General features: G+C 62.0%; 1 protein-coding gene across 1 annotated transcript in view; it reads right to left on the bottom strand.

Moving 5' to 3' along the window:
* Nucleotides 1-22,129, bottom strand: part of Wnt3a (wingless-type MMTV integration site family, member 3A) — a 31,167-nt gene extending 9,038 nt beyond the window's left edge. Inside the window, exons 1-2 of the mRNA XM_005414244.2 lie at nt 21,962-22,129; nt 11,866-12,107 (exon numbers count right to left, since the gene is read on the bottom strand). Of these exons, the coding sequence (XP_005414301.1) occupies nt 11,866-12,107; nt 21,962-22,032 (313 nt within the window). The 5' untranslated portion in view covers nt 22,033-22,129. The remainder of the gene's footprint in view (nt 1-11,865; nt 12,108-21,961) is intronic.

Raw genomic sequence — 22,129 nt, forward strand, 5'->3', positions numbered from 1 at the left:
CCATCCATCCATCCACCCACCCACCCACCCATCCACCCATCCATCCATCCATCCATCCACCATCCATGATCTGAGAGTCCACATAGCAGCACCAGGCATGACTGAGAGTATGAGATGAATAGTAGGTAAGGTGCCCAGTCTCTAGAATGAGGGTAAGAAAGTTTCGAGGACATGGGTCGCGCATCAGTATGATGAGATTGCAAATGGCCAAGGCTTTCTGAAAGGTGAAGTTCTGTTTCTGGTAGTGACTCACTGTCCAGTGGAGGGAGTTGCTACCTGGAGGAGGAAGAGGGAAGCCTTCTTACTTGTAGGCACCAGCTCTGCTGGCTTTAGTCAGATATTTTGCATTGGGTTGTGTTGAGTCACCTACCTTTGGGAAGCTATGGATGACAAGGGAGAGTGTAGGGAGGAGAAGGGCGCTGGTTGGGCTTGGCAACACAAGCTCTGGGGTGGGCCTGGGATGGACATGTAGTGGACAGTGGATGGATAATGAAGGGTGGGCGCATGGGTGAGAGATGGGTGGACAGATAAGGGATGGGTAGATGGCTGGCTGGATGAATGGTAGCTGTGTGGACGGTTACTTGGATGGATGGATGGTACATGGATGGATGGATGGATGGTACATGGATGGTTGTATAGGTGATAGGCAGGTGGATAGATGAATGTACTGGTGAATGGAAATGTGAGTGCATAGATGATGGATGGGTGAAGGTGGATGGAGACTGCACCTAGGGAGTGTAAGAAGAGCTGCGAGTGGGCCCCATCATAGCTGAGGGCAATGCAACATGAAGATGCCAGGAACCATGAGATGTGTTTAGCAGTTACTTTGTCTCCCTGAGTCTTAGGACTTTTGAGGCATCTGAACAAATCCCTTTTTTCAGGTTTGGATTTCTAGGCTTGTCAAGTAGTAATGGTCATTTGGAGACTGAGAGGACTGCCAAGTGTTTGCACTTTGTTGAGAGAGCCTAAAACATGCAAAATGCCTACTGCATTTTCACAACAGGACCTCTGAACACCAAAAAGGAAGAATTTACTTCCAGTCCCTACCTGCTGCTTTTGCAGCAGTCATTCCAAGGTCCTTGTCTTTCTCACGTCACCATGAAGCTACTGGGGCCATGACTTATGGTGCCAATTGTGCTCTGAGGGGACCAGAAAGCCTCCGCCTGTCCTCCTGGGGTGCTGTTCCATGGGGAGGTCACCAGGAGCCTGGCTACAATGACCCTTGTGCTCTTGGAAGGCAGATGATGTGGAGCTCAGGCAGGAGGTTGCCCTGCCCTGGGGTGCAGTGGGAGAAGGGTCCTAGGGCACCCTCACTGTACAGAAGCGAGGACAGCCCAGACAGAAAGAAGGCCTGGAGAGGATCAGCCCTGGGCCAGGCTACACAGCAGGGAGTGTGGAGCTGGACAAAGGCATCCTGAGGGGTCACTGCAGCCTCCTGCGCACATGCAGAACGGGCTCTCCAGGCTCCTGCAGTAGCTTCTGGCCCCAGCCCTGGGGGCCAGGAAGCCCTGTGTGGCTCAGCTCTGCCTGGCCAAGGGAAAGCTTGCTGGGGGGTGGAGGGAGAGCCACCTGGGAGAGATGCACCTTTACCCCGAGGGGCTCTGCGTGGGCTTGCTGAGGGACAGATGTGACCTGGGAAGGAGGGCTGCCTGGGAGACTCGCTCAGCTGGGCTGTGGGGCCATGGGCAGATGGGAGCTCTGCTACCAGCCCTGAAGGGAAGCTGCTCCACCATGGCACTGGGGACACATCCCGCAGGACCACCCAGGGACCCAGGCCAGTGGTCCAGGCTGGGGTCAGCTTCAGAGTGCATGCTGTCCCAGTCCCTTCCTCTGATGGGACCAGACCAGAGGATGGAGAGAACTCAGCCCTGGCTGCCTGGGCTGGGCTGCACCTCCGATGCACTGTTGGCCCGCAGGCCGTGCTCAGCGCGTCTCTGGTTGGCCTCTGTCTGAAGGAAGGCGCCTTGGTGCTGAGCCCAGGGCTGAGGCTCTCCAGGACTGGGGTGGGCTCTGCCTGTCCAGTCATGTCCTGGCATTCGAGGGTACTGACTTGTAGGGGCTGCAGGGCTCGGTGCTCACCCCGGCCTGTGCCCAGGTCCTGCAGAGCTGTGGCCCTTTCCCACGGTCCCTGGAGCTCGGACCCCCTCTTCTGAGGCTGTGTGGATCACCAGCACCTTCAGCTCAACAGGGCCCAAAGGCAGGGTGCAGCTGCCACACTATCCCTGCCAGGCCTGGGCCCCCTGCTGCCTGCAGGGAAGCTCCAGAGATACTCAGCCTGACCCAATCTCTCCCAAGTCCTCCCGGCCCCCAGTAGGCAAAGCAAGGGGGCATCATCCTGCTGGAGCTGCAGGTGCCCAGGGCCTAGCCTCAGGGGGCCCAATGACAGAGACTCAAGGACACAGGCCCTTACCCACACCCCTGCCACCAGACACCCCAGCCTCCCTGGTGCTGTATGCCAGGCAGGCAGGAGCCGTGGGCCCCCCGGCATGGCCAGCTGGGCTGCTGTGACCTGGACCCCTGTTTCTGTGGAGGGCTCCGTGGCTTCCGGAGTGCCAGGACCAGGACAGTGGGTGCGGACAGGACGGCTGCTGCCACCTTCCCTCTTGCCCGCCGCCCTCTGCAGGCCAAGGAGGAGCCAGCGCCCGGAGGGGGTGTCTCGGTGGCATTTGGTAATCACACGGGGCACAAAAGGCCCCGGAGCCACCTGAGAGCGGAATGCGCCCGCGCCCCAGCGTGGCTGCGGCCCCTGACACCGCCTGGCGGCCCGCACGGCCGGGCGCCTCGCCGGCCCGCTGGGCTGATGAATCCGGCTTTGTGCCGCACTGTCACGCCGTGTTAGGCCCACAATGGCCCGCGATATTTTATATGAATTTCCCCCCGGCCGGTGATTAGGCGATGACCGGCCAGTCATAGCAACCCGGAGGTATGTGCCGCCCGCCGGGCCGTCGGCGCGAGGGGAAATCCCTATTCAGCCGCCTCCATTCAACACCCCGAAGGGCGTGTGAATCGCCAGCAGCATTTTCCCTTTCCCCTTGTGCTTAATCTTGTCGTCGTCGCAGGGACATTGTGCTCCGAGCCTGGCACGGCGGGGCGTCAGCCGGGGTCCCCCTCCCATGGAGGAGAGTTAATGATATACCGGAGAGGCCCCCGGAGCCGGGGAGCCCCCACCCCCAACGCAGCGCGAACCGCAACACTTTCGCATGGGGGGGTCAGGGGTCGCAACCTGGATTTGGGGACGCCGTTTCCCTCCAGAGCTGCCCTTGCTGTTCGCCTGCGCCCTGGCAGGGAGACACACAGGGCGGATGGAGGACCACCCCCCAAGGGGCTGCGAGGTTGGAGCCGGCTTCAGGCGGGAGGTGACCAGCTGAACCTCCCTGCTTGAGCCCCAGTGGGACTGGGAACGGGTTTCCGGGACCGGAGGGTGGCCCACGGCAGCCAAGGGCAGGTGTCCAGGCACCCAGCCCGTCCTAAGGACCTGGTACCCACACATCCCCATCCTGCCGCCCCTAGGGCCTAAGGAGTCAAGGAGTTGGACCAAGGTGTGCATGGAGCAGGGTCAACTTGAGGGTCATGGTGGGGGAGGGGAGGGCAGCCCACTCAAGCCAGGGCAGGGCACGCAGGCAGGAGGTGCTGCCCAGGCAGGTGAGGGTCAAGTGGAGCCCCAGAGTGAGTGAGGGAGGCCCTGGAAGGCAGGAGCCCCGGGGCTGCTGGGGACCAGGGGAGCTGCTCACCCCGTCTGGGTACAGAGGCCATTGGGCTGGGGCCAGCTGGGCAGGCTTCTCCCACAGCAGGAGGCGCCCCGTGGGGATGTGGTGGAGGCCAAGGGCAGGACTGGCCTCCACAGAGCCCACATCGCTGGCCCCAGAGCCGCAGGGGTCCAGCTGGTGTGCAGGGCACCTCCCACCAGCCCCACCCGGCAGACTCTATCCCGGAGGCCTCCAGTGCTGGGCTGAGCCTGCATCTTCCCGCCCTTCACCTTGCCTGAGGTCAAGAGAGGGTGTTGCCTGCCACCCTTGGGTGCTGAGGACAGATAAGCTGCACCCACACTCCAGGCACTCTGAATTCTTCAGATGCTTCTGCTCAGGCAGGTGAGCAGCCTGCTGGCAGACTCAGCCCAGGGACACAGGCGAGGGACAGGAGCAGAAGCAGAAGGTGGAGCACTTCATGTTCACACACACACACACACACACACACACACGCCTGTCAACGCACAGGCACACACATGCATGGGACACTTGACACAGCCCCACACAGATACATAGGCACACACAGGCACACAGATGAACATGGACAAGTGTGCCCCTCTTACACACACACACACACACACACACACAGACAGCTGCCCCCTCCTCCCAGTGGCTGGTGGATGTTAAACTCTGTTCCAGAAGGATGCCTCAGCAGGGGTGGCCAGGCACCCCGAGGCCTGGGCCACAAAGCCCGGGTGACCTTTGACATGATTAGGGTCGCCCTGACCCTAATCCAATCAGATTGATTACTGGGAGGCCCACCGGGCAGGCGGAGCCTCCACAAAGCCTGGAGCAGCCTCTGGGGCACTGGGAGGGCTCCTTCGTCCCAGTCCTGGGCAGGCGCACGCGGGGCCGGGGTCTGCCTTTCAACCTCGGTGAGGTGTGGGGCTCCAAGACCCTGTTCCTCGATGCAGGGGAGCAGGGTTGGACAGGTCCCCATGGGCAAGAGAGGGAAGAGAGGAGAGGGTACAGGGTAGGGGCAGGGAGAGAGAAGGAGGGGAGCACTGGGGTTGAGGCTTCTCGGGGACAGTGGAGGCCGGAGGGCGTCCCACTCTGATGGCTGGGCTGGCAGCCCCGCCGGGAGGCTGTTCAGATAGGAGGGTGCCGGAGGTCCCACAGTGCTCAATGCTGGGCCAGAAGGGTTCAGCCGGTCATGAGAAGGGGCTGCTTGGCCCTCGGAAGCCCTCCCTGCACCCTGCCATGGGCCTGCCGTCTGCCTGGGGGCAGAGCCAGATTGCCACAGGCCTCAGCTCCCCCAGCCCTGCCAGGGGCTCTTGCCCACACCTACACTGAAGGAGGGAGGAAGCCCTTGGAGGTCAGTCCCAAGGGGCTCTGGGAAAGCCCTCCTGGAAGGCCAGGCACGCAGCCCTCCTCACCCCTCACTCAGCACCTCTGCACATGGTGCCTGCTCTGCCCAGCAGGCACCGGTGGTGAGCACAGGAGCTCGGTGTGCTCCTGCGACAGTGACGGGGACGCTGTCATGCGCAGACCCCAGGGAGACAGGCTCCAGCTCCGGCCCTAACCAGAGGGGGAGTGTCCCGGAATTAAGGCGTGGTGCTGCTAGTAATGACTGGGACTTGTGGTTGCTTCCAGTTCCCTGTCTTCCTCTACATTTAAAGCCAGAAGCCAGGAGTGGAGGAAATACCTGTGGTCCCAGCTCCTCAGGGGACACTGACCTGAAGGGTGCTCGATCCTCAGAGGTAGAGGCCAGCTTAGGCAACACTGTGAGACCTAGTCTAAAAAAATTAAGGAAGAGCTGAGTCTATGCTAACAGACTCTGAAAGCTTTTCCATAACTGAGTGCCATATGATTTTTGGCACATGGAACCCCAAAAAATAAAAGGTCAAAGTATTGAGAGTATTATAACAAAACTCTCCCCTTTTCTACCCGTGAGAACAAGGTTTTCCTCAGACCTACGTCTCTAAAGTCTGGACATGGACAGGCCTGCAGCCGACACCGGACACTAGGCCCAGAGCGGAGGGAGGCCCACCCTCCCTCCTGCACAGCCAGGCCCTGCAGCCCTCGAGTTTCACAGGGCCAGGAAGCAAGCGCGCAACATAGTTCTTCCAGGCCAGGAGAAAGGTGAGAGCATCTCCCACAGAGAAAATCCCCCGATATCTGGAAAAGGGTCTGTCGGACCCGTGGACAACTAAGCCAGGCTGTGGAGCACCGGATCCGAAGTAAACCTCCCGGTGACGCGTCGTCAGCCAGAGCACTGGGAAACCAAGTGAGACAAGTTTGTCAAGAAGATGATGTACAGACTGGAAACTACACACATCATCGAAAGAAACCCAGGCTGGCTGAAGCAGCAAGACACTTCATGTTCCTGGGTCGGAGCACTTGGCGCTGTGAACGCAGTAGTACTGCCCACAACGTCCGGCAGACCCAGCACAATTCCAAAAGTGCTAAGCCTTTTTGCAGAAATTGGTAAACCGATCCTAACAATCCCATGCAGATGTGAGTGCCTCAACTGACCAACATAAACTAAAAATAAGAATAAAGTTGGAAGCCTCAACTTGCTGATTTCAAAACATACCACATCCAGGCAACTGGGATGCACATCTGTAATCCCAGTTGTTCAGAAGGCTGAGGCAGGAAAACCAGTTTGAGGCCAGCCTGGGCAAGTTAGTGAGACCCTGTCTCAAAATTTTAAAGAAAGGATGGAGGACTGGGAAGGTAGCTCTGTGGTAGAGCATTTGAAAAGAAGAGAGAAAGAGAGAGACAGGCAGACAGACAGACACAGAAAGACAGAGACAGAGACAAGAACAGCACGGCCCTGCCGTGAAGACAGTGGAAGGGCACAGACAGCACATGAATATATGGAGAGCCAACTGATTTTTTGTTTCTTTATTTGTTTGTTTGAGACAAGGTCTCACTCGGTAGTGCAAGCTGGCCTTAAACTCACTGTGTAGCCCAGGCTGGCCTCAAATTCATGGTGATCCTCCTGCCTAAGTCTTCTGAGGGCTGGGGTTATAGGCTCAGGGCATCATACCTGACCCAGCTGAATTTACGTGGGCGTCAAGACTGGTCAATTGACGAGGGAATATTCTTTCTAGCAACTGGTGCTAGAATACCTGGAGTTGGACCCTTACCTCACACCACACACAAAATAACTCAAAACAGATCAAAGACCTAGTCAGAAGGGGGAAGCTGGGCTGGGGATATAGCTCAGCAGCACATGTGCCTGCCTAGCAAGTGCAAGGTCCTGAGTTTGATTCTTGGTACCAAAAAAAAAAAAAAAAAAAAAGAAGAAGGGTAAAGCTATAAAACTCTCACAAGAAAATGGGATGAGAGCAAGTCTTTGTGACCTTGGATTAGGCAGTAGTTTCTAAATTATGCTGCCAAAGAAAAAATAGATGAACTAGACTTCATCAAAGTTAAAAAATTTTATGCTCCAAGAAGCGCCCCCAAGAGAGTGAAAACCCCCCACAGAAGAGCCAGGCATGATGGCCAATACTCAGGAGACTGAGGCAGGAGGATTGCTTTGAGTGCCAGGCCAGCCTGGGCTACATAATAAGATGCTGTTTCAAAACAAGCAGACAATTAAAGTCAGTCCACAATCAATCCAATGTACAGAAGGAGGACTATATTTGCAAATCCTGTATTGGCTAAGGGACATGCATGCAGGATAATATAAAGGACTCTCACCACTCAATGAGATGGCCCTTCTCCTGTGCCAGGATAGCCAGCGTGACAGAGAGACAGACAGACAGACAGACAGCAGCCGCAGGCTATGGGGAAAGCAGGGCCTCGTGCTCAGCTGAGGGCCATGAACAGCACTGCAGCAGCTTTGGGGAAGTTTAGCAGTGCCTCAGAATGTTACACAGAACCCCGAGGATGAGGAAAACAGGTCTCCACTTGAAGGTGGTGCAATTCACAATAGGCAAGATGCTAACAACCCAAGTGTCACCAACTGGTGGTAGACAAACAGCACTCGGCCTACTTCACGTGGACTATCACTCAGCCCTGAAAAGGAAGGGCTGCTCTGAGGTGGCCCCCAGGCTAGGGGCTCAGCCTTCAGCAGACTGAGGGACCATGGGACCAAGGACCCTGTGCTCCTAACTGACTTTGGGTTTGCAGTCTGCCAGCTGAGATTCCTCTCTGTGCACATCTGGCCCTTCCAAGGGTGTGGCCACACTAGGGGGGCTCTGTGACCCTCGTGTGGACTCTCTACCCGCCTGTGTGTAGGGTGCGGGGTCACTGACACTGTGCCCACTAGTGGGAGTTGGTGGTGCTGGTGCCCTCCCACCCTGACAATCCTTGGTGGCAGCAGGGCCTTTAGGGAGAGAGTGCTGCTCCTGACCCCTTGGCACAGCCTCCGGGTATGGCCTGGCTTCCAGCGTCCTCCCTGAGCCCATTTCATCCTCACTGGGTGAGGCCCCTGCTGGCTCTAGAGTCCCACAGAGGAACCCAGCGCCCTGTCCGGGCCTCTGTGCATGTGGCACCAACGCGCATGTGCTCACTGCAGACACGTGCACACACCAGGACCTGATCGCACAGGAGTGCGAATACACACATGCACTAAAACTGCATTCGTACACATCAGTGCATGCACCCAACTGCAAGTGCACTTCTACTTGGACACAGCCGCACACGCACTCTACGTGTGCACACTGTACCTCCCACGCCACCCCAGGGACCCCACTGCACATAGCAGTGCCCGTGTCCCACAGCCGTTGCTGGTGTGATGATGGCCTGAAACTGCAGGCACAAGCTGCAGGACCCTCCCTGTGCAGGCAGGGCTGCGAAAGGCCCCGGGACCCGCTCCAGTGCCTCCCCTGCAGGGTCCGGCTGGTCCCATGCTCCGAGGGCCCTGGACGACTTAGCCTGCCCCCACGGTCGCCAACAGCTGCAGTGGGGCCTCCCTGCTCTGCTCCTTTGAGTCCTGGCCGCCAGGCCACAGCAGGGTCATGCCTCCCTCCCTTCCACAGTCCGCAGGCTATGCCAGGTGAGCTGCCCCAGACTGGGGGGCTGGCGGAGGGAGGCCTAGCTGCTCTGGCCATTGTGACCCATGCTCAGGCCAGCGCCACGTGAGCAGACTCTGTCCCTGTCCTGGGGACTGGAGGTCCCAGGTTAAGGCCTGGCAGGCTCCATGTCTGGCTTCCTGGTCACAGATGCCCTTCCCTGTCCACACACAGCGGGGTACAGTGGCCCCTGGGTCGCTTTCAGAGAGGTCCTGCCCCTCCCTCGAGGCTGCACCCCCTGACCTCATCACTCCTGACATCCTACCTGCTAGAGCTGCCACCGGGGGGTCCTGGTGTAGGAACTGGGGACACAAGCTGCAGCCCCTGGCTGGAGGAGGGTGGGGAGGGACAGAATGAGGGACAGTCAGTCAGGAGCCATGGCTCAGAGGCAGGGGCTTGGAGCCACAGGAGGGTAGGGGCTGGGTTTGGCCCGAGGCAGAGGTACATGGCAGGGCAGAGGGGCTGACCGGAAACCCTGGGCATCTGACCTGAGCCACAGATGTGAGGAGGGAGCCCGGGAGACATGGACACGAGGCGCACCCAGGGTGGCAAGGCCCTGGTGTCCACAGCACCATCCATCCTGGCCTGGGCTTCTCCGTGCGGCCTGCTGTTGGGCCACAGGACACCGGGTCCCACCCTGAACACATCCTGCCCTTCATACGGGACCCCAGAGTGACCTGGACAGCCCACTGGGCAGTGAGGTCTGTGTCCCCACCCGAGAGCCCGGTAGGAAGCCACTAGGTGAGCAGCAGAGCAGCCCTTCCTGGAGGAGCTGTGCTTGACCTCACAGACTGGGCTGAAATGTTCTGTCCAGCTCCAGATTCTCTCAGGGAGGAGCTATGGCTCCCCAAAGGGTTTTTCTCAACAACGCTGAAAACCAACCACAGCCGTCACCGGGGCACACGACACAGGGTGAGGTGACTGTCACAGCCAGCTGCATGCTCAGTAGCCAAAGGCTGAACTTTGCCACCCTCAGATGCGAGGAGGCCACAGGCCTGGCCACCCCCTGTGACAACCACCGACCCGGCTGGAGACAAAAGGAGGAGGCAGAGCTGTCTCTTCACAGATGCGCCCATCCCAGACATAGAAAATTCCAGAGAACCCACCCAAACGGAACAGGACAGGAAAAGGACAGCTGCTCAGAGCCAGCAAAGCACCCGAACAAACACGCAGGGCACAGGACCAAATCCAGACAGTATTCCACTACATGAACGCTGTACGTCTGTGTCCTAGCAAGGAGCCACCCAGGAACAACATGAAGAGAACAATTAACTTCCAACAGCATCAGAAATAACAAAGCATGTGGGAGGCCGTCAGTGAAGGCGTGGAAGCCTGCGTCCCGGGACCCCGAGGCATCTCGAGGCAATGCAGGAAGCAGAGACGGAAAGATGGCCTCCCTGGGGCGCCAGGCGCGCCATCCTTCCGAAGGAAGCTGAGCACTCAGCGCAGCCATCGCAGCCTCAGCGTTCTTCTTACTTTCAGGAATAGAAAACCTGGTCCTGAGTTGTGCAGAGCATCGAGAGGGACCCCAAACAGACACACAGTCTTGGAAAGAAGGAACCGAGTGGGAGACTCCCCAGCCTGATTTCTGATTTCAAAACAGGCCCTAAAACTACAGCGCCCTGGTGTGGTGGTGGTGACCAGATGTCCTCACAAACATTAGCTTCATGTCAGATGCTGGAGTACAACAGATGAGCCATTAAACTCGCAGGAAAACACAGCTCGGCCTTTGCAGCTCTGGACTGGGCAATGCTTACTTCCTACGATGTCAGCAAAGCTAGAAGTGGTGTGCAAGCCGCCGTCACCGGGTGGAGGGCAGCCCCACCACGGAGCAGTGTTTGCCAACCCCAGGTCTGGAGGTATCTGGCACCAGGGACCCATAAAGAATGCTTGCAGCTCCACGACAAAAAGACAGCTCGACTGCAAGCAGGCAGAGGCCTCAAGCTGCTGTTTCCCTGAGGAGGACACACATGGCCAGCGTCACTGGCCACCAGGTGTGCAAGTCAAACACCACGATGCACCCATGTTGCGGCGATTTGTCTCAAAACTTAGAACAAGCGTAAGACCCAGTGATCCCACTCCTGATTAGGCACCCTAAAGACGTGAAAGCAGGCACTCAAAGGGACACTTGGCCAAGAAAGCTCCCAGCAGCACCTGTCCCAGTAGTCAGAGGTGAGGACAAGCCACGTGTCCACAGCTGGTGCACGGACACACAAGTGTGATCCTCCGCACGGAGCAGCAGTCAGCCGTGAGCAGGACCACAGTGCTGCCAGGCGCCGTGGCACGGAGGAGCCTGGAGACTGTCGCACTCTGTGAAAGAGCCGCCCCCTTACCAGGTACTTTTTTCCTGCACTGGGGATTGAACCCAGGGTCATAGCACGGAGCTACATCCCAGTCCTTTCTTTTATTTTTTATTTTGAGACAGGGTCTCTTTAAGACATTAAGTAGTTCTGATGGGGCTTGAAGTTGCAACCCCACTGCCTCAGCCTCCCAGAGTGCTGGCATGATGCATGCACCACCATGCCCAGCAGTGATGATTACACTTGCAGGAGGTGTGAGAATGGTGTGGAGGCCAGGGTAGGAAGCAGGAGGGTCGGGAGGGAAATCCTGGGCACCGGACAGGCGATGCCTGCAGGTTTGGGGGTGCTCAACGAGCTCTGCACAAGACCCCCTCAGCTGCAAGGAAAGGCCAGCTCTTCCAGGGCACTCGCTCCGTCTCTCCCCTTCCGTCTCTCCCTAGCTCTGTTTGTCTTCCCTAGCCCCTCCGTTCTGTCTCCGCTCGGTCTCTCCCTGTTTCTGTCTCTGCCTGCTTCTATATCTCTGCCTCTATACAGCTCTCTGTCTCTGCCTGTCTTTGACTCTCCCTCTGACAGCGTCTCTGTCTCTCGTCTCCAACCTTCTCTCTCTCTCTCTCTCTGTCTCTGTCTCTGACCTTCTCTGTCTCTCTCTCTCTCTCTGTCTCTCTCTCTCTGTCTCTGTCTCTGTCTCTGTCCTCGAACCTGGACTTGAGGCAGGGGATGTGCAGGCTGGAGGCCATGCGGTGGTTACTGTTCAGCTCTGCCACCTTGGAGAATGATATGAGCCGCATCTGGACCTTGGCAACCTCACATGCCCAGGGCTCCCCACGGGTGCTTGTCCCCCCAGGACCCCAGTACCTCTGTCAAGCACCGGCCCAAAGATGGCGAGGCTGTCGTTGACGGTGGTGCAGTTCCAGCGGCGGCCCCGGAACTGGTGCTGGCACTCTTGGATGCCCACCTTCACTCCCTCGGCCACGCCGGGCATGATGTCCACGTAGTTCCGGCAGAAGCGCAGCTGCTTGGGCACCAGGCCCGGGATGCTGGCGCAGAGCACCGGGTGGCTGCCCAGCATGGAGAACTGCGGCCCAACAGCCAGGGACCTGGGGGAGGGCAGAGTGAGACGTGGCCCTCGCCTGGGGACAGCACAGCCCTGCGCCTGAGGAGTAAGCCACCACCTCCACGAGGAAGGACTCCTGGGCTTAGGAGAGCTGTGGCCTGGCCCCAGGGACATGGCGAGGGACGTGGGGAAGGACGTGTGTCCCTCCCAGCTGGGACCCAGAGCACACCCCGCCCCCTGGGGGCGGTACGTAACTGCAGGTGACGCACGTTCTCCTGTCGCTGCGGGCCATCTCTGGCCCAGACGCAAGGGGAGCGCAGTGTGGACAGTGTCACCCATGCTGTAACGGACACCTTCAGTCCCCGCAGGCTAACGCAGACCCGTGTGTGCACAGCCCTCCCGTGAACTGCTGCGGGTCTGCAGCTCAGGCAGGGTTGGACAGAGCTCCTCAGGTCCAGCTGCCTGTGGACCCAGGCTTCTCGCACTGCACAGAGCCACACCTAGTCAGCTTCTGTCCCTCACCCGCCGGCTAGCCATGGTCTGTGGCCAGGTATCCCCCACCTGGGTCCCCTGGGGCCACAGCACCAGATGCAGGAGCTGGATGGGGAGCAGGCCCTGCGTGCGGCGGACCTGTGCCTGCCCCTTGCCACACCACGCCCCCGCACCCCTCTCCTGGCAGGGCTGAGCCCCCCCTGCAGAAAGCTGGGAGCAGAGCGCCCCCAGCCTCCACAGAACCTCGCTACTTCCCTGGCCTCCTCCATGGCCCTCTCTGACAGAGAAGGGGCCGAGCCAGGACCCCGCAGAGGCAGCTCACGCCAGCAGTCCCCATGCCTGTTCTAAGCAGGGACATGCTGTCCCTACAGGGCTTCCCCTCTGGGGACCCAGTAACACAGGGACTCGCCTGGCATCAGCTGCGAAACACAGAGGGGCGGGTGTGCTGAGGCCACGGAGTGGTGGAGAGGGGTGGCTGGGCCCCGGCCGAGGACCCTCGAGCCCTGCGCGTGTGGGTGCACGCGTCCAAGCTCACATCCGTGCCCTAAGGCTTGGGCCTCCCTCTCTCCCTGGCTATCCCGTCTGTCCCTCTGTGAGCACGGAATTTTTATTTACTGAATATTTGCTGACCTGGGGACTCAGAATGAGTGGGAAACAAAGGACTCGGTGCAGAGCTGGAAAGAGAACTCGGCTTCTCTCCCGGCCTTCAAAATAGTCGGGGCCATGCCCAGTCCGAGGCAGGCAGCCTCCCCTCCCGCAAGGGCCTTCTCTGGTGAGGGTGGGTAAGAGGGCGCCCGTACCCCACCTGTGGATAGAGGACGCAGCCTTGCCAGCCTTGCCAGCCAGGCAGAGCCAGGCAGGGTGGTGTCCAGGGCAGAGGAGACAGTGCTCCTGGGTGCACAGCCCCCTCCTGCAGGCCTCCAAATGGGTCCACCCTCAGCCGACTGGACCCTCCTGCCCACCCTTGGGAGTCGGGGTGGAGGAGGCGGCGTTCCCCATCTCAGAGAGAGGGCCTGCGTCCCACACCAGTCTTCCACGGCAAGAGCTCTGAGGGCATGCACCCACACGCGCAGGGCTTGAGGGTCTTCGGCCTGGGCCCAGCCACCCCTCTCCACCACTCCGTGGTCTCAGCACACCCACCCCTCTGTGTTTCGCAGCTGATGCCAGGCAAGTCCCTGTGTTAATGGGTCCCCAGAGGGGAAGCCCTGTAGGGATAGCATGTTCCTGCTTAGAACAGGCATGGGGACAGGCGTGGGGGAGCTCTAGATTTCAGCTGGACCTTGATGACCAATTAAATGATTAAAGGGCTGGTGATATAGCTCAGAGGCACAGCACCTACTCGGCAAGCTCGAGTTCGTGAGTTCGATTCCCGGTACCAAAGAAAAAAAATAAATCATTAAGACTCATAGAAATCCAAACCAGACGAGCACTGTCCCTCCCTTCCCCAGAGCCCCAGGGTTCAAATTTTTAACCCAAGAGGACAGAGATGTCATAACAGCATCTTCCAGGCTGACATCAGCAAGGACGGGGCTGGAGGAGCTGCAGGGCTGGGGTCCCGTCATGTCCCTGGCCACCCTGGCCACGGCGGAGGCATCTGCCCCCCAGACCTGCTCTCCAGGGGTCCATGCTGACCACTGCCTGGGCGTCCCCTGTGCACACAGAGCTGGGGGAGTCTGTGGCTGACCAACGTCCCGCAGGAATCACGACATGGTGGCCGGAAGGACTGGCAGGCAGGGGACTGTGCTGTCCCCACTTCACGTCCCGGAAGGACAAGGACAGGAGGAGACACGAGCACAGTGACCAGAAGGTCATGCCAGCGAGAGGGGAAACTGAGGCAGGGTGAGCACCGCGTCCTCAGTGCATCCTGAGTTCTGTGCCCCCTTGGGTCACTGCCAGGAGGAAGGGGAGAACCAAGCAGACACACTGAGGGTCCAGAGCCACGTCCCTCACTCAACGGGCCACGCAGCCACGGCATCACCGCCATCGCGTGTTGACAGCCCTACTGCCCACCCACGTAGGCTGGGGGTCTGGAACATGGGGCCGGCTCCTGTCCTGCCCGGGGAGTTTGGGGACACAGACGTGGTACCCATGGCCCATTTCCCCCATGCACAGCGGGCACACGGAAGAGGAGGCAGCTGCTCACCGGGCCTGGCAAGAGCCCCCTGTTGCACCCGCCTGACCCTGGCCCTCCAAGCCCGGACTGTGGCAGGACCCGTGCCAGAGCTGTGCTGAGGACTGGGGTCTCTGGCAGGTGGACCTCCGGCCAGGATACTCTGAGCTAGACTTACTGGTGGCTCGGGGAAGCCAGAGACCAGGCCATGAGTCTCGCCTGGTGTGGCCGGCTCTGCAAAGACCCAGGCACAACTGCAGGGAGCTGTGGGCTTGACCTGTCCCTGGCTGTGTGGCTGAGGCTGGGGCAGGTCTCTCCCTTTTGAGACCCTGAGCTGGACGACATGGCCACCGAGACCTGCCCCCAGCTGCAGTCATTGTCCACAGGGCAGGGCGAGCTGGCTCCCATCCCTGCCCCTGCCTGACTCCCAGCACCCACTGAGCCCCTTGGGCTGCAGGGAGAGGACAAGCATCCGAGGGCTACTGGGTGCGGGGCAGGACGTGCTCCAGGGACACGCTGTCACTGCACCAGACAGCCCCACTCCCCACCACATCTCTGCTCATCATGTATGGGGCATCGTGCAGAGCCATGCAAGTTCCATCCAACCCAGCACCTCTCCCTTCTTAGTGACCACCCAGCCCCTTCCATGTGACCAGGCTCAGGGCTGGGAGGGACCCATGGCAGGACAGCAGGGCACAGTGGCAGAATGGCATTGGTGAGTAAGTCAAAGCACACCCACGGGCAGCTACCAGGTCGCCACGGACACGGGATGCCACAAAGCGGCCACCACGGCACAGCTCCATCTCCATCGCAGAAATCAGGACGGAACTCATGCCCGCCCCAGACTGAGCTACTCCAGCCTGCCCTGTGGGACTTCAGAAGCTCAGTTTCCCTAGTGAGCAGTGCCTGAATTACAGCAGGCTCCTCCCAGGGCGGCCCAGCTGCCAGTGTCCAAGAGCGGCGCTGGCAGATGGAATGTGTGGCCCTGCACACCTGGTGCCTGTCTCCTGGGCTGTCTGCTCGCAATGTCAGCCTGGGCATGATGCCCCCTTCCCCTCTGCAGGGTGCCAGGGTCCTACAAAGAGCCAGGTGCAGAGTGATACAAGGACACATGGAGCCAGTGTCCCCTGCCTGCTGGGGCCCCAAGAGATGCCCTAGGCCCAGGATCCACAGTGCCCTTCACGCTGTGTGGCCCCTTACGCCTGCCCCGAGCACCCACTGACCGCTCCTGAGCCCCTCACAGGGGTGCAGCTGGTGTCCCCTGGGGCCAGAGGCCTTCTGACAGCTGCCCATATGGAGGCCTGGTGTCCTGGCTCAGGGTCCCTCTCCACCTGTACCCCAGATCCCACCTGTTTGGGTTCCGGGAGGTCTGGCCCCTGCTGGGGAGTGGGGGTGGGGTGGGTGCTGCCCTGGCCCAGGGACACGGAGCCTGGCCCGTCCCTGCTGCACCCATTTCTTTACACCTGGCCCTGGTGATTCACCCCAGGAGGAATTCACTCCTTCTCCCTCTGGCTGCCAGCCCTTCGGTGGCAGATGGTGTCCTGGCAGGCGTGGGCATTCCCCACATTTACCTGCCACCTGGTTGAGCGGCTCCGGTTCTAGCGCTCTGTGGCTGTCACCCTGTGCTGTCCCCAGACCCCCAGATCGGGAGTGTCCGGAATGCACAGGGTGCACCTCGCTGCCCCCCAGACAGCCCTCCACCCTGCAGGTGCCTCTCCCTGGGTGCGGGACCAGGTACCCGGGTGGGGACACAGCGGCCAAGGCAGCATCAGAAAGGCCCGAGATGCACAAGGCAGCAAGCCTCGAAGGCAGCACCCCGATTTCTGAGGCACGGGAACAACAGGCATCCGGCGTGAATGGAAGCAGCTCGTACCTGACAGTGCTGGGACAGCCGGGCGGGGTCAGGGAGGCAGCCTGCCCTAGCTGCCCTGATCGCTGCTCGGCCCCCTGGGGTAAGAGAAGGCCCCCGCAGCGCGCGGAGAGCCACTGGAAAGCGCCCGTCTCCAGGCCACGGCCACGCGCGCCACGCCCGCGCCCCTGCAGCACTAATGGTTTTTCTCCTCCTCCCCCCGCCGCCCTGCCGAAAGGCTGGGCACCTGGCCAGCGATCCAGCAGACGCCGGCTGTGACACGCAGGGGAGGGAGGCCGCCCAGGCTCCTGCACCCAGGCTCCGCTCCCGTTTGGCCCCGTGGCTCCGCCTGCCCCTCCACTCCCCAAGGGGGCACAGGCTCTGAGTCGGCTGGTGTGCAGGGACAGAGGCCCAGGGAGAGGCAGGGCCTGCTGCGCTGGGCACAGCCCTCACCGTGTCCTGCGGCAGGGTGGGGTCCCAGGGCTGCAGCTCGCCACACGTTACCACGGGGCTGGCAGCTCCCAGCTCTTTCCTCGGGTGAACTCCCAGTGTCGGGGAACGCGTGTGCGGGGACACTGCGCTGTGTGTGCCCGCTTTCTGGGGACCTCCAGAGCAGGCGCGGGACCCGCCAGGCCACGGGCAGGGAGCGTCCAAGGGCATGGGGCTGTGGCTGTCGGCTGGGAGTACACTGGGGCTCATCCCTGGATCCCTGTGACATCCTTTCCTCTCTGGGCCTCAGTTTCCCATCTGCAAATGAGGCAGTGAGATCTGGTTCTACAGGAGAGAAGGCTGGAACAGGTGGGCCCTTGTCTGAGGGAGAGGGGCCTGCTACCCCCACAGGTCTTCTGGGCCACCTGCTCCAGGGCCCTTGTGCACCCCTGGCCCCACCAGCCGCCTTCCTGGGCCTGGTGCCGGACGCCTCCTCCTGCCCCGGAGGGCAGCGGCGCCTTGCCCAGCCTCCCTTGTCCTGGCAGGGTCAGCACCGTGCCAGGCACAATGAGCAAGCAGGACCCAGGACAGTGGGGATGGGGCTGGAGGTCTGGCTCAGGCGGCCGCGGGCCGGTACTGAGCTGCTGTCACTGAGCTGGGGGCTCCCTGCAGTGTGAAGGACGGAGTTCCCGTGCCTAGAGCCAAGCCCAGTGTGGGCCTAGCAGCTTCTCCCTGACACGGACTGCCCCAAGATACCTGCCCCAGACCCCGAGGAGAGGGGGACCCGTCCTTGTCCTCCGAGCGGCACGGGGTGTCTGCGCTGGGGAGGGGCCGGCCGCCCGCGCCTGTCTCGCCCAGGGCCGGACCGAGCGGGATTACTGACACATACTTTGAGCGAGTCCCGGCAGGCGGCGAGGCTGCCACGCCGGCGGCCATGGATTTGCAGCGTCCCGGACGGCAGCGGCAGCAGCACGTTCCGGGGAAAGAATGTGGAAGCAGCATGTGCGAGACACCTCCAGGGTGTCACCTGGGGAGCCCGGGAGGGAGACCGAGGCATGGGCAGGGCGGAGAGCACGTGGGCTGGCAGGACGGTGGGGGTGGCAATGTGAGGGCGTTCCGTGCCATGGCCGGGTGCCGTGTCCGGGTCTCACAGTGTCCGACTCACCCCTTGTCCATGCACCCGTCCCTCGGGACCTCACAGAGGGCAGGGGGCAGGGCAGGGCTGGGAAGGGCAGCGATGGCCGTGTGTGTGTGCCCATGCCCGCGCGGGTCAGGGCCAGCACAGCGACTGCACCTTCCCTGGGGTTCTATCCGGAGCATTCGCTGTGGAGCCACCATCCCTTACCTGTGCCTCCGGGCATTCCGGGCAGGGCAGGGACTCTCTGCATGTGCAGTGCCCTCGGCCAGCCTCAGTTTCCACAGCTCATGGCCTCCCAGGCACCACCAGCAGCCCCACCTTGTGCCCAGGAGGCTGGTCCAGCCCTGAGCCCAGTCGGCCTCCACCAGCTCCTTCAGGCCGGCGGAAGTGGCCAGCGCTCTCTGGAGATGAGCGCCTCAGCAGGCGGCCCTGTCCCTGCAGACTCCGGGCCCCAGTGTGAGCGGCAGAGTCCTGGGGAGGCTCTCTGCCTCCCAGCGGTGACCTGTCACTCACAGAGGGGCTCTGTGGCCGGGAGCCACAGGTGAGGGTGACTGTCTGAGTCCTGCCTCCTCCCTGGCCATGCTGCGCTGTCCCCCAGGCTGAGGTCTGTGACAGGACATGTAGATGAAGTGACCACCAGGCCTTACTGTCCCCCTAAATTTGTGGACTGCACCCTCCCACCAGTGCCTGGTCACAGGGCGAAGGGGCTCATGCAGACAAGAGCCCAGGGAGGGTGAGCCATGGATGCCAGCCGAGCTGCTCTGCTGGCCATCTCTGGTGGTTCCCTGTGAGGTCTGACTGTTGCCAGTCTGGACGGCCAGGTCCAGACCCTGGCCCTGGGAACCAGCAGGGTGGGCCGGTTGCCTTGGTTTCTCTCATCCTATAGATTTTAGGTGCTGCTTACTGAGCTCAGTGGCCTCAGGACACAGAAAAAAACTGACTGAGAGACAGGGAGAGACCAAGAACAGAGTCAGAGAACAAGGACAGTGAGACAGACAGACAGGGACTCTGGCACAGACGGATGGGCAGGAGAGGAGGGCAGGCGGCAGGCCTTGGGGTGCAGGCTCACTGGGGGCAGCTCGGGAGGAAAAGGGCTCTCTGTCTGTCCTGGGTGCCCAGATGCCTGCCACCCTGCCCATTCTCCTGTGCCACCTCCCAGGTCACTGCTCTCTGCCCCCTCTCCTTCCTACTCTGAGGCCCACGGGCAGGTGGTGGAGGGAGGGGCTGCTGTCCCTGAGGTGTGGGCTGCTGGCGGCCACCCTGACCGGCAAAGGCTTTTGGGAAGGGCTGGGCCTGGGCAGGGACCCTCGCTGAGGGCTGTCCTTGGGGGAGGCAGTCCCCTGCTGCGGGGCGTCGGGAGGTGGCTGCAGGAGGCACAGAGGAATTTAAAAGTGAATAAAGTCAACTGCCTGCCCCAGATGGGCTCCACTGCCACTGAGAAGAGGGCAGAGCTCTGGCCTCACCTGGGGTGGAAAGAGGGAGCACGCAGGGTACGCTCGAGCTCAGAGTTTGGGGCACTGTGCTCCCGCAGACCCAGCTGGTCCTCAGCTCCTGGGAGGAAAGGGGACCAAGGGCAGGGAGGGAGGCGGGGGCAGGGGCAAGTTAGAGTCCCCGGCTGGGCTCCTGTCACCATGGCGCCCATAAGGATGCTCTGGAGGTCTGCGCAGCTCCCGGACTTGGTCCTGCTCAGGACAGCCTGTCCCTGCGCTGTTGCCCTGCGCTGTTGCCCTGCCTGGGTGTGCCAGGCCTCCACGCCTTGGGTGCAGATGCGTAGGCGCTGAGCCCTGCCCGAGGCTGGCCGTGGCCGCAGTGGGTGGCAACACCTTCTCCTCTCCCTCCTGCACCCCGAGAGCCACGCCAGCTTCAAAGCCTAATTGCGCCGGTGGAGGCTTGCCGGCTTTGCCTCCCAGGTGAGGAGGCTCCCCCAGTCACTTTCACTTTCATAGGGGAGGGGTGGGGGCAGGCGGCGGAGGAGAACCAAGGGAGAGGCTGAAGGTACAGGCGCGGGGCTCTGCACCCTGCTGGCCGGCACCCCTCCAGCCCTGGGGCTGTTCCCGCGGGAGTGGGCAGGAGAAGAGGGGCCCGGACCCGCGGCCAGGGAGAAGGTGGAGGCGGGAAGCGGACAGCACTATTTCAGTCCGAGGACGCCCGTGTTGCCTGCTCCACTCTGCCGGGTGTGCCCTCACCCACCCGGGGACAGCTTCACCCCGCCTGGCCTTCCTGGGGCGCAGTGGCCCGGTCCTGTCCCCAGGGAGTCGTCTCTGGGCCCCTTCTCAGGAAGCAGGGTTAGGTGTGAGAATCCATGCAGAACAATGCGGGGGTGGGGGCGGGGCCCATGTCCTGCCTTCGGGACCAGGTGGGCTTCGACGCCATTCTGTCTTCCGGGCCACAGCGCTGCAGACCCCTGGGGGAGCGGGGTTCCAGGGGCCTCACTTCTGCTCCGCTCTCCCCGGAGATCGCCAGGGTGTGCGAAAGCCCTTTCCGGGCGGATAAGCTCTATGCAAGGGGTGCTATTCATGTGCTGGGGGGCAAGGCCAGGGACCCCCTCGAGCCCCTAAGTCAAAGGTCTCAGGGCGCAGGTATCCCGCAGCCTGGCAACAGGAGGAGCGCGGGGGCGCGGGTGCTTCCTGTGGCCCCAAACGCGCGGCGGCGGCGGGGTCTAATTAGAAGCCAGGTCAGGAGCGCAGCCGCGGGGCTCCACAGACGCTGCTCCGCGGCCGGGGCTAGTGCGACGCGCGTCGGTGTCCCCGCGCCCCAGGGCGCGCCCGCCACCTGGACGCCTGGGAGGCCGCGAGGCTCGCGGGGTCCCCCGGTGTGGCGTCCCGGGCGCGTCTCCGCCGCTCCGTAGCCTCTCCCGGGCCTCTCGCGGGCTCTGAGCTGCCCGCCCTCCCTTCCCCACCCCGAGCTCCGCGGCTCCTCTCCTAAACCATCTCGAAGAGAAAAATTATTATCGGATTAGATGTACTCCGGGTAGCTGCGTCCCCCCTTCCCCTCGGCGTAATTATTATAATTCCAGGCGAGCCGTCGGAGCGGGCTCCCGGGCGGGGGAGTGCGCACGCTTGTGGGGAGTCTTCTGTCCCGCTCTCTGGCCCTCGGCGCCCGCATTCCTGGGTGCTGGGGTCTGGGCGTCCTCGCGCCGGAGCCAGAGAGACCCTCGCGCGGTGGCCGTGGGGGCTCTGCGCCGCTGACTGCCCTGGGGAAGGGTCGCCCGTCCTCGTCTGGGGTGCGCGCAGGGGAGGCCCTTTGGTTCATCTGCGCAGCGTCCCCACACCCGGGAAGGTCTCGCCACCGGGCGCCTCGGCCCGAGGGGAGGAAGCGGCGCGGCCCGGTCCTCCAGGATGCGGCCGGGGTCCCCCTCGGAAGCCCTCGAACCAACCCACGACTTTGCACTCCGTGCCCCTCACTTGCGGAGCGCGCTCGCGGACCCCGCGCCGGGACGGCGGCGGCGGGGAGGCGCGGGCTGGGCCGGCCCCGCACCGCCGCTCCCCGCCACTCCCCCTGCCCGGCTGTCTTTACGTAACTGCTCCTCGAGCTGTTCGGTCTTGTCCCGGAGACTTTGTTCTAAAGTGCGCGCACGCCCGCGTGTGCGCGGAACGGTCCCTCTGGAGCGTCCCCGCGACTCTGACCCCTCTCCGCGCGGCCCGCTGTCCGCCCGTGCCGCCCATTGCCGGGCCTTCGCGCCCCGGCTCCCTCTTCCCTGCCCGACGCCAGGACGGCTGGGATCGCCACCGTCCCCCTCCCCAGGGCCGGGGAATTCGGGTCCCCGGAAGCTCTGCCACCCGCGTGCTAGGCGCGACCCGAACAGGGCCAAGCGGCGGCGCGGACGCGGTCCGGGCCTGCCGGGGGTTTGGCTGCGGGGCCCCGGCCGGGCGTACTCACCACCAGATCGGGTAACTGCCCAGCGCCGGCCTCAGGCTGCAGAGCACCAAGAAGTATCCAAGTGGAGCCATCGCCGGCTGGGGCGCGCAGGCCGGGGTCCGCCCAGAGAGCGCGGGCGCTGGACGGGCCGGGCCCTGGGAGCGCACTGGGGCTTTGCGGGTGCGCCGG

The sequence above is a fragment of the Chinchilla lanigera genome, unplaced genomic scaffold, assembly GCF_000276665.1.
Source record: "Chinchilla lanigera isolate Chin_1 unplaced genomic scaffold, ChiLan1.0 scaffold00180, whole genome shotgun sequence".
NCBI lineage: Eukaryota > Metazoa > Chordata > Mammalia > Rodentia > Chinchillidae > Chinchilla > Chinchilla lanigera.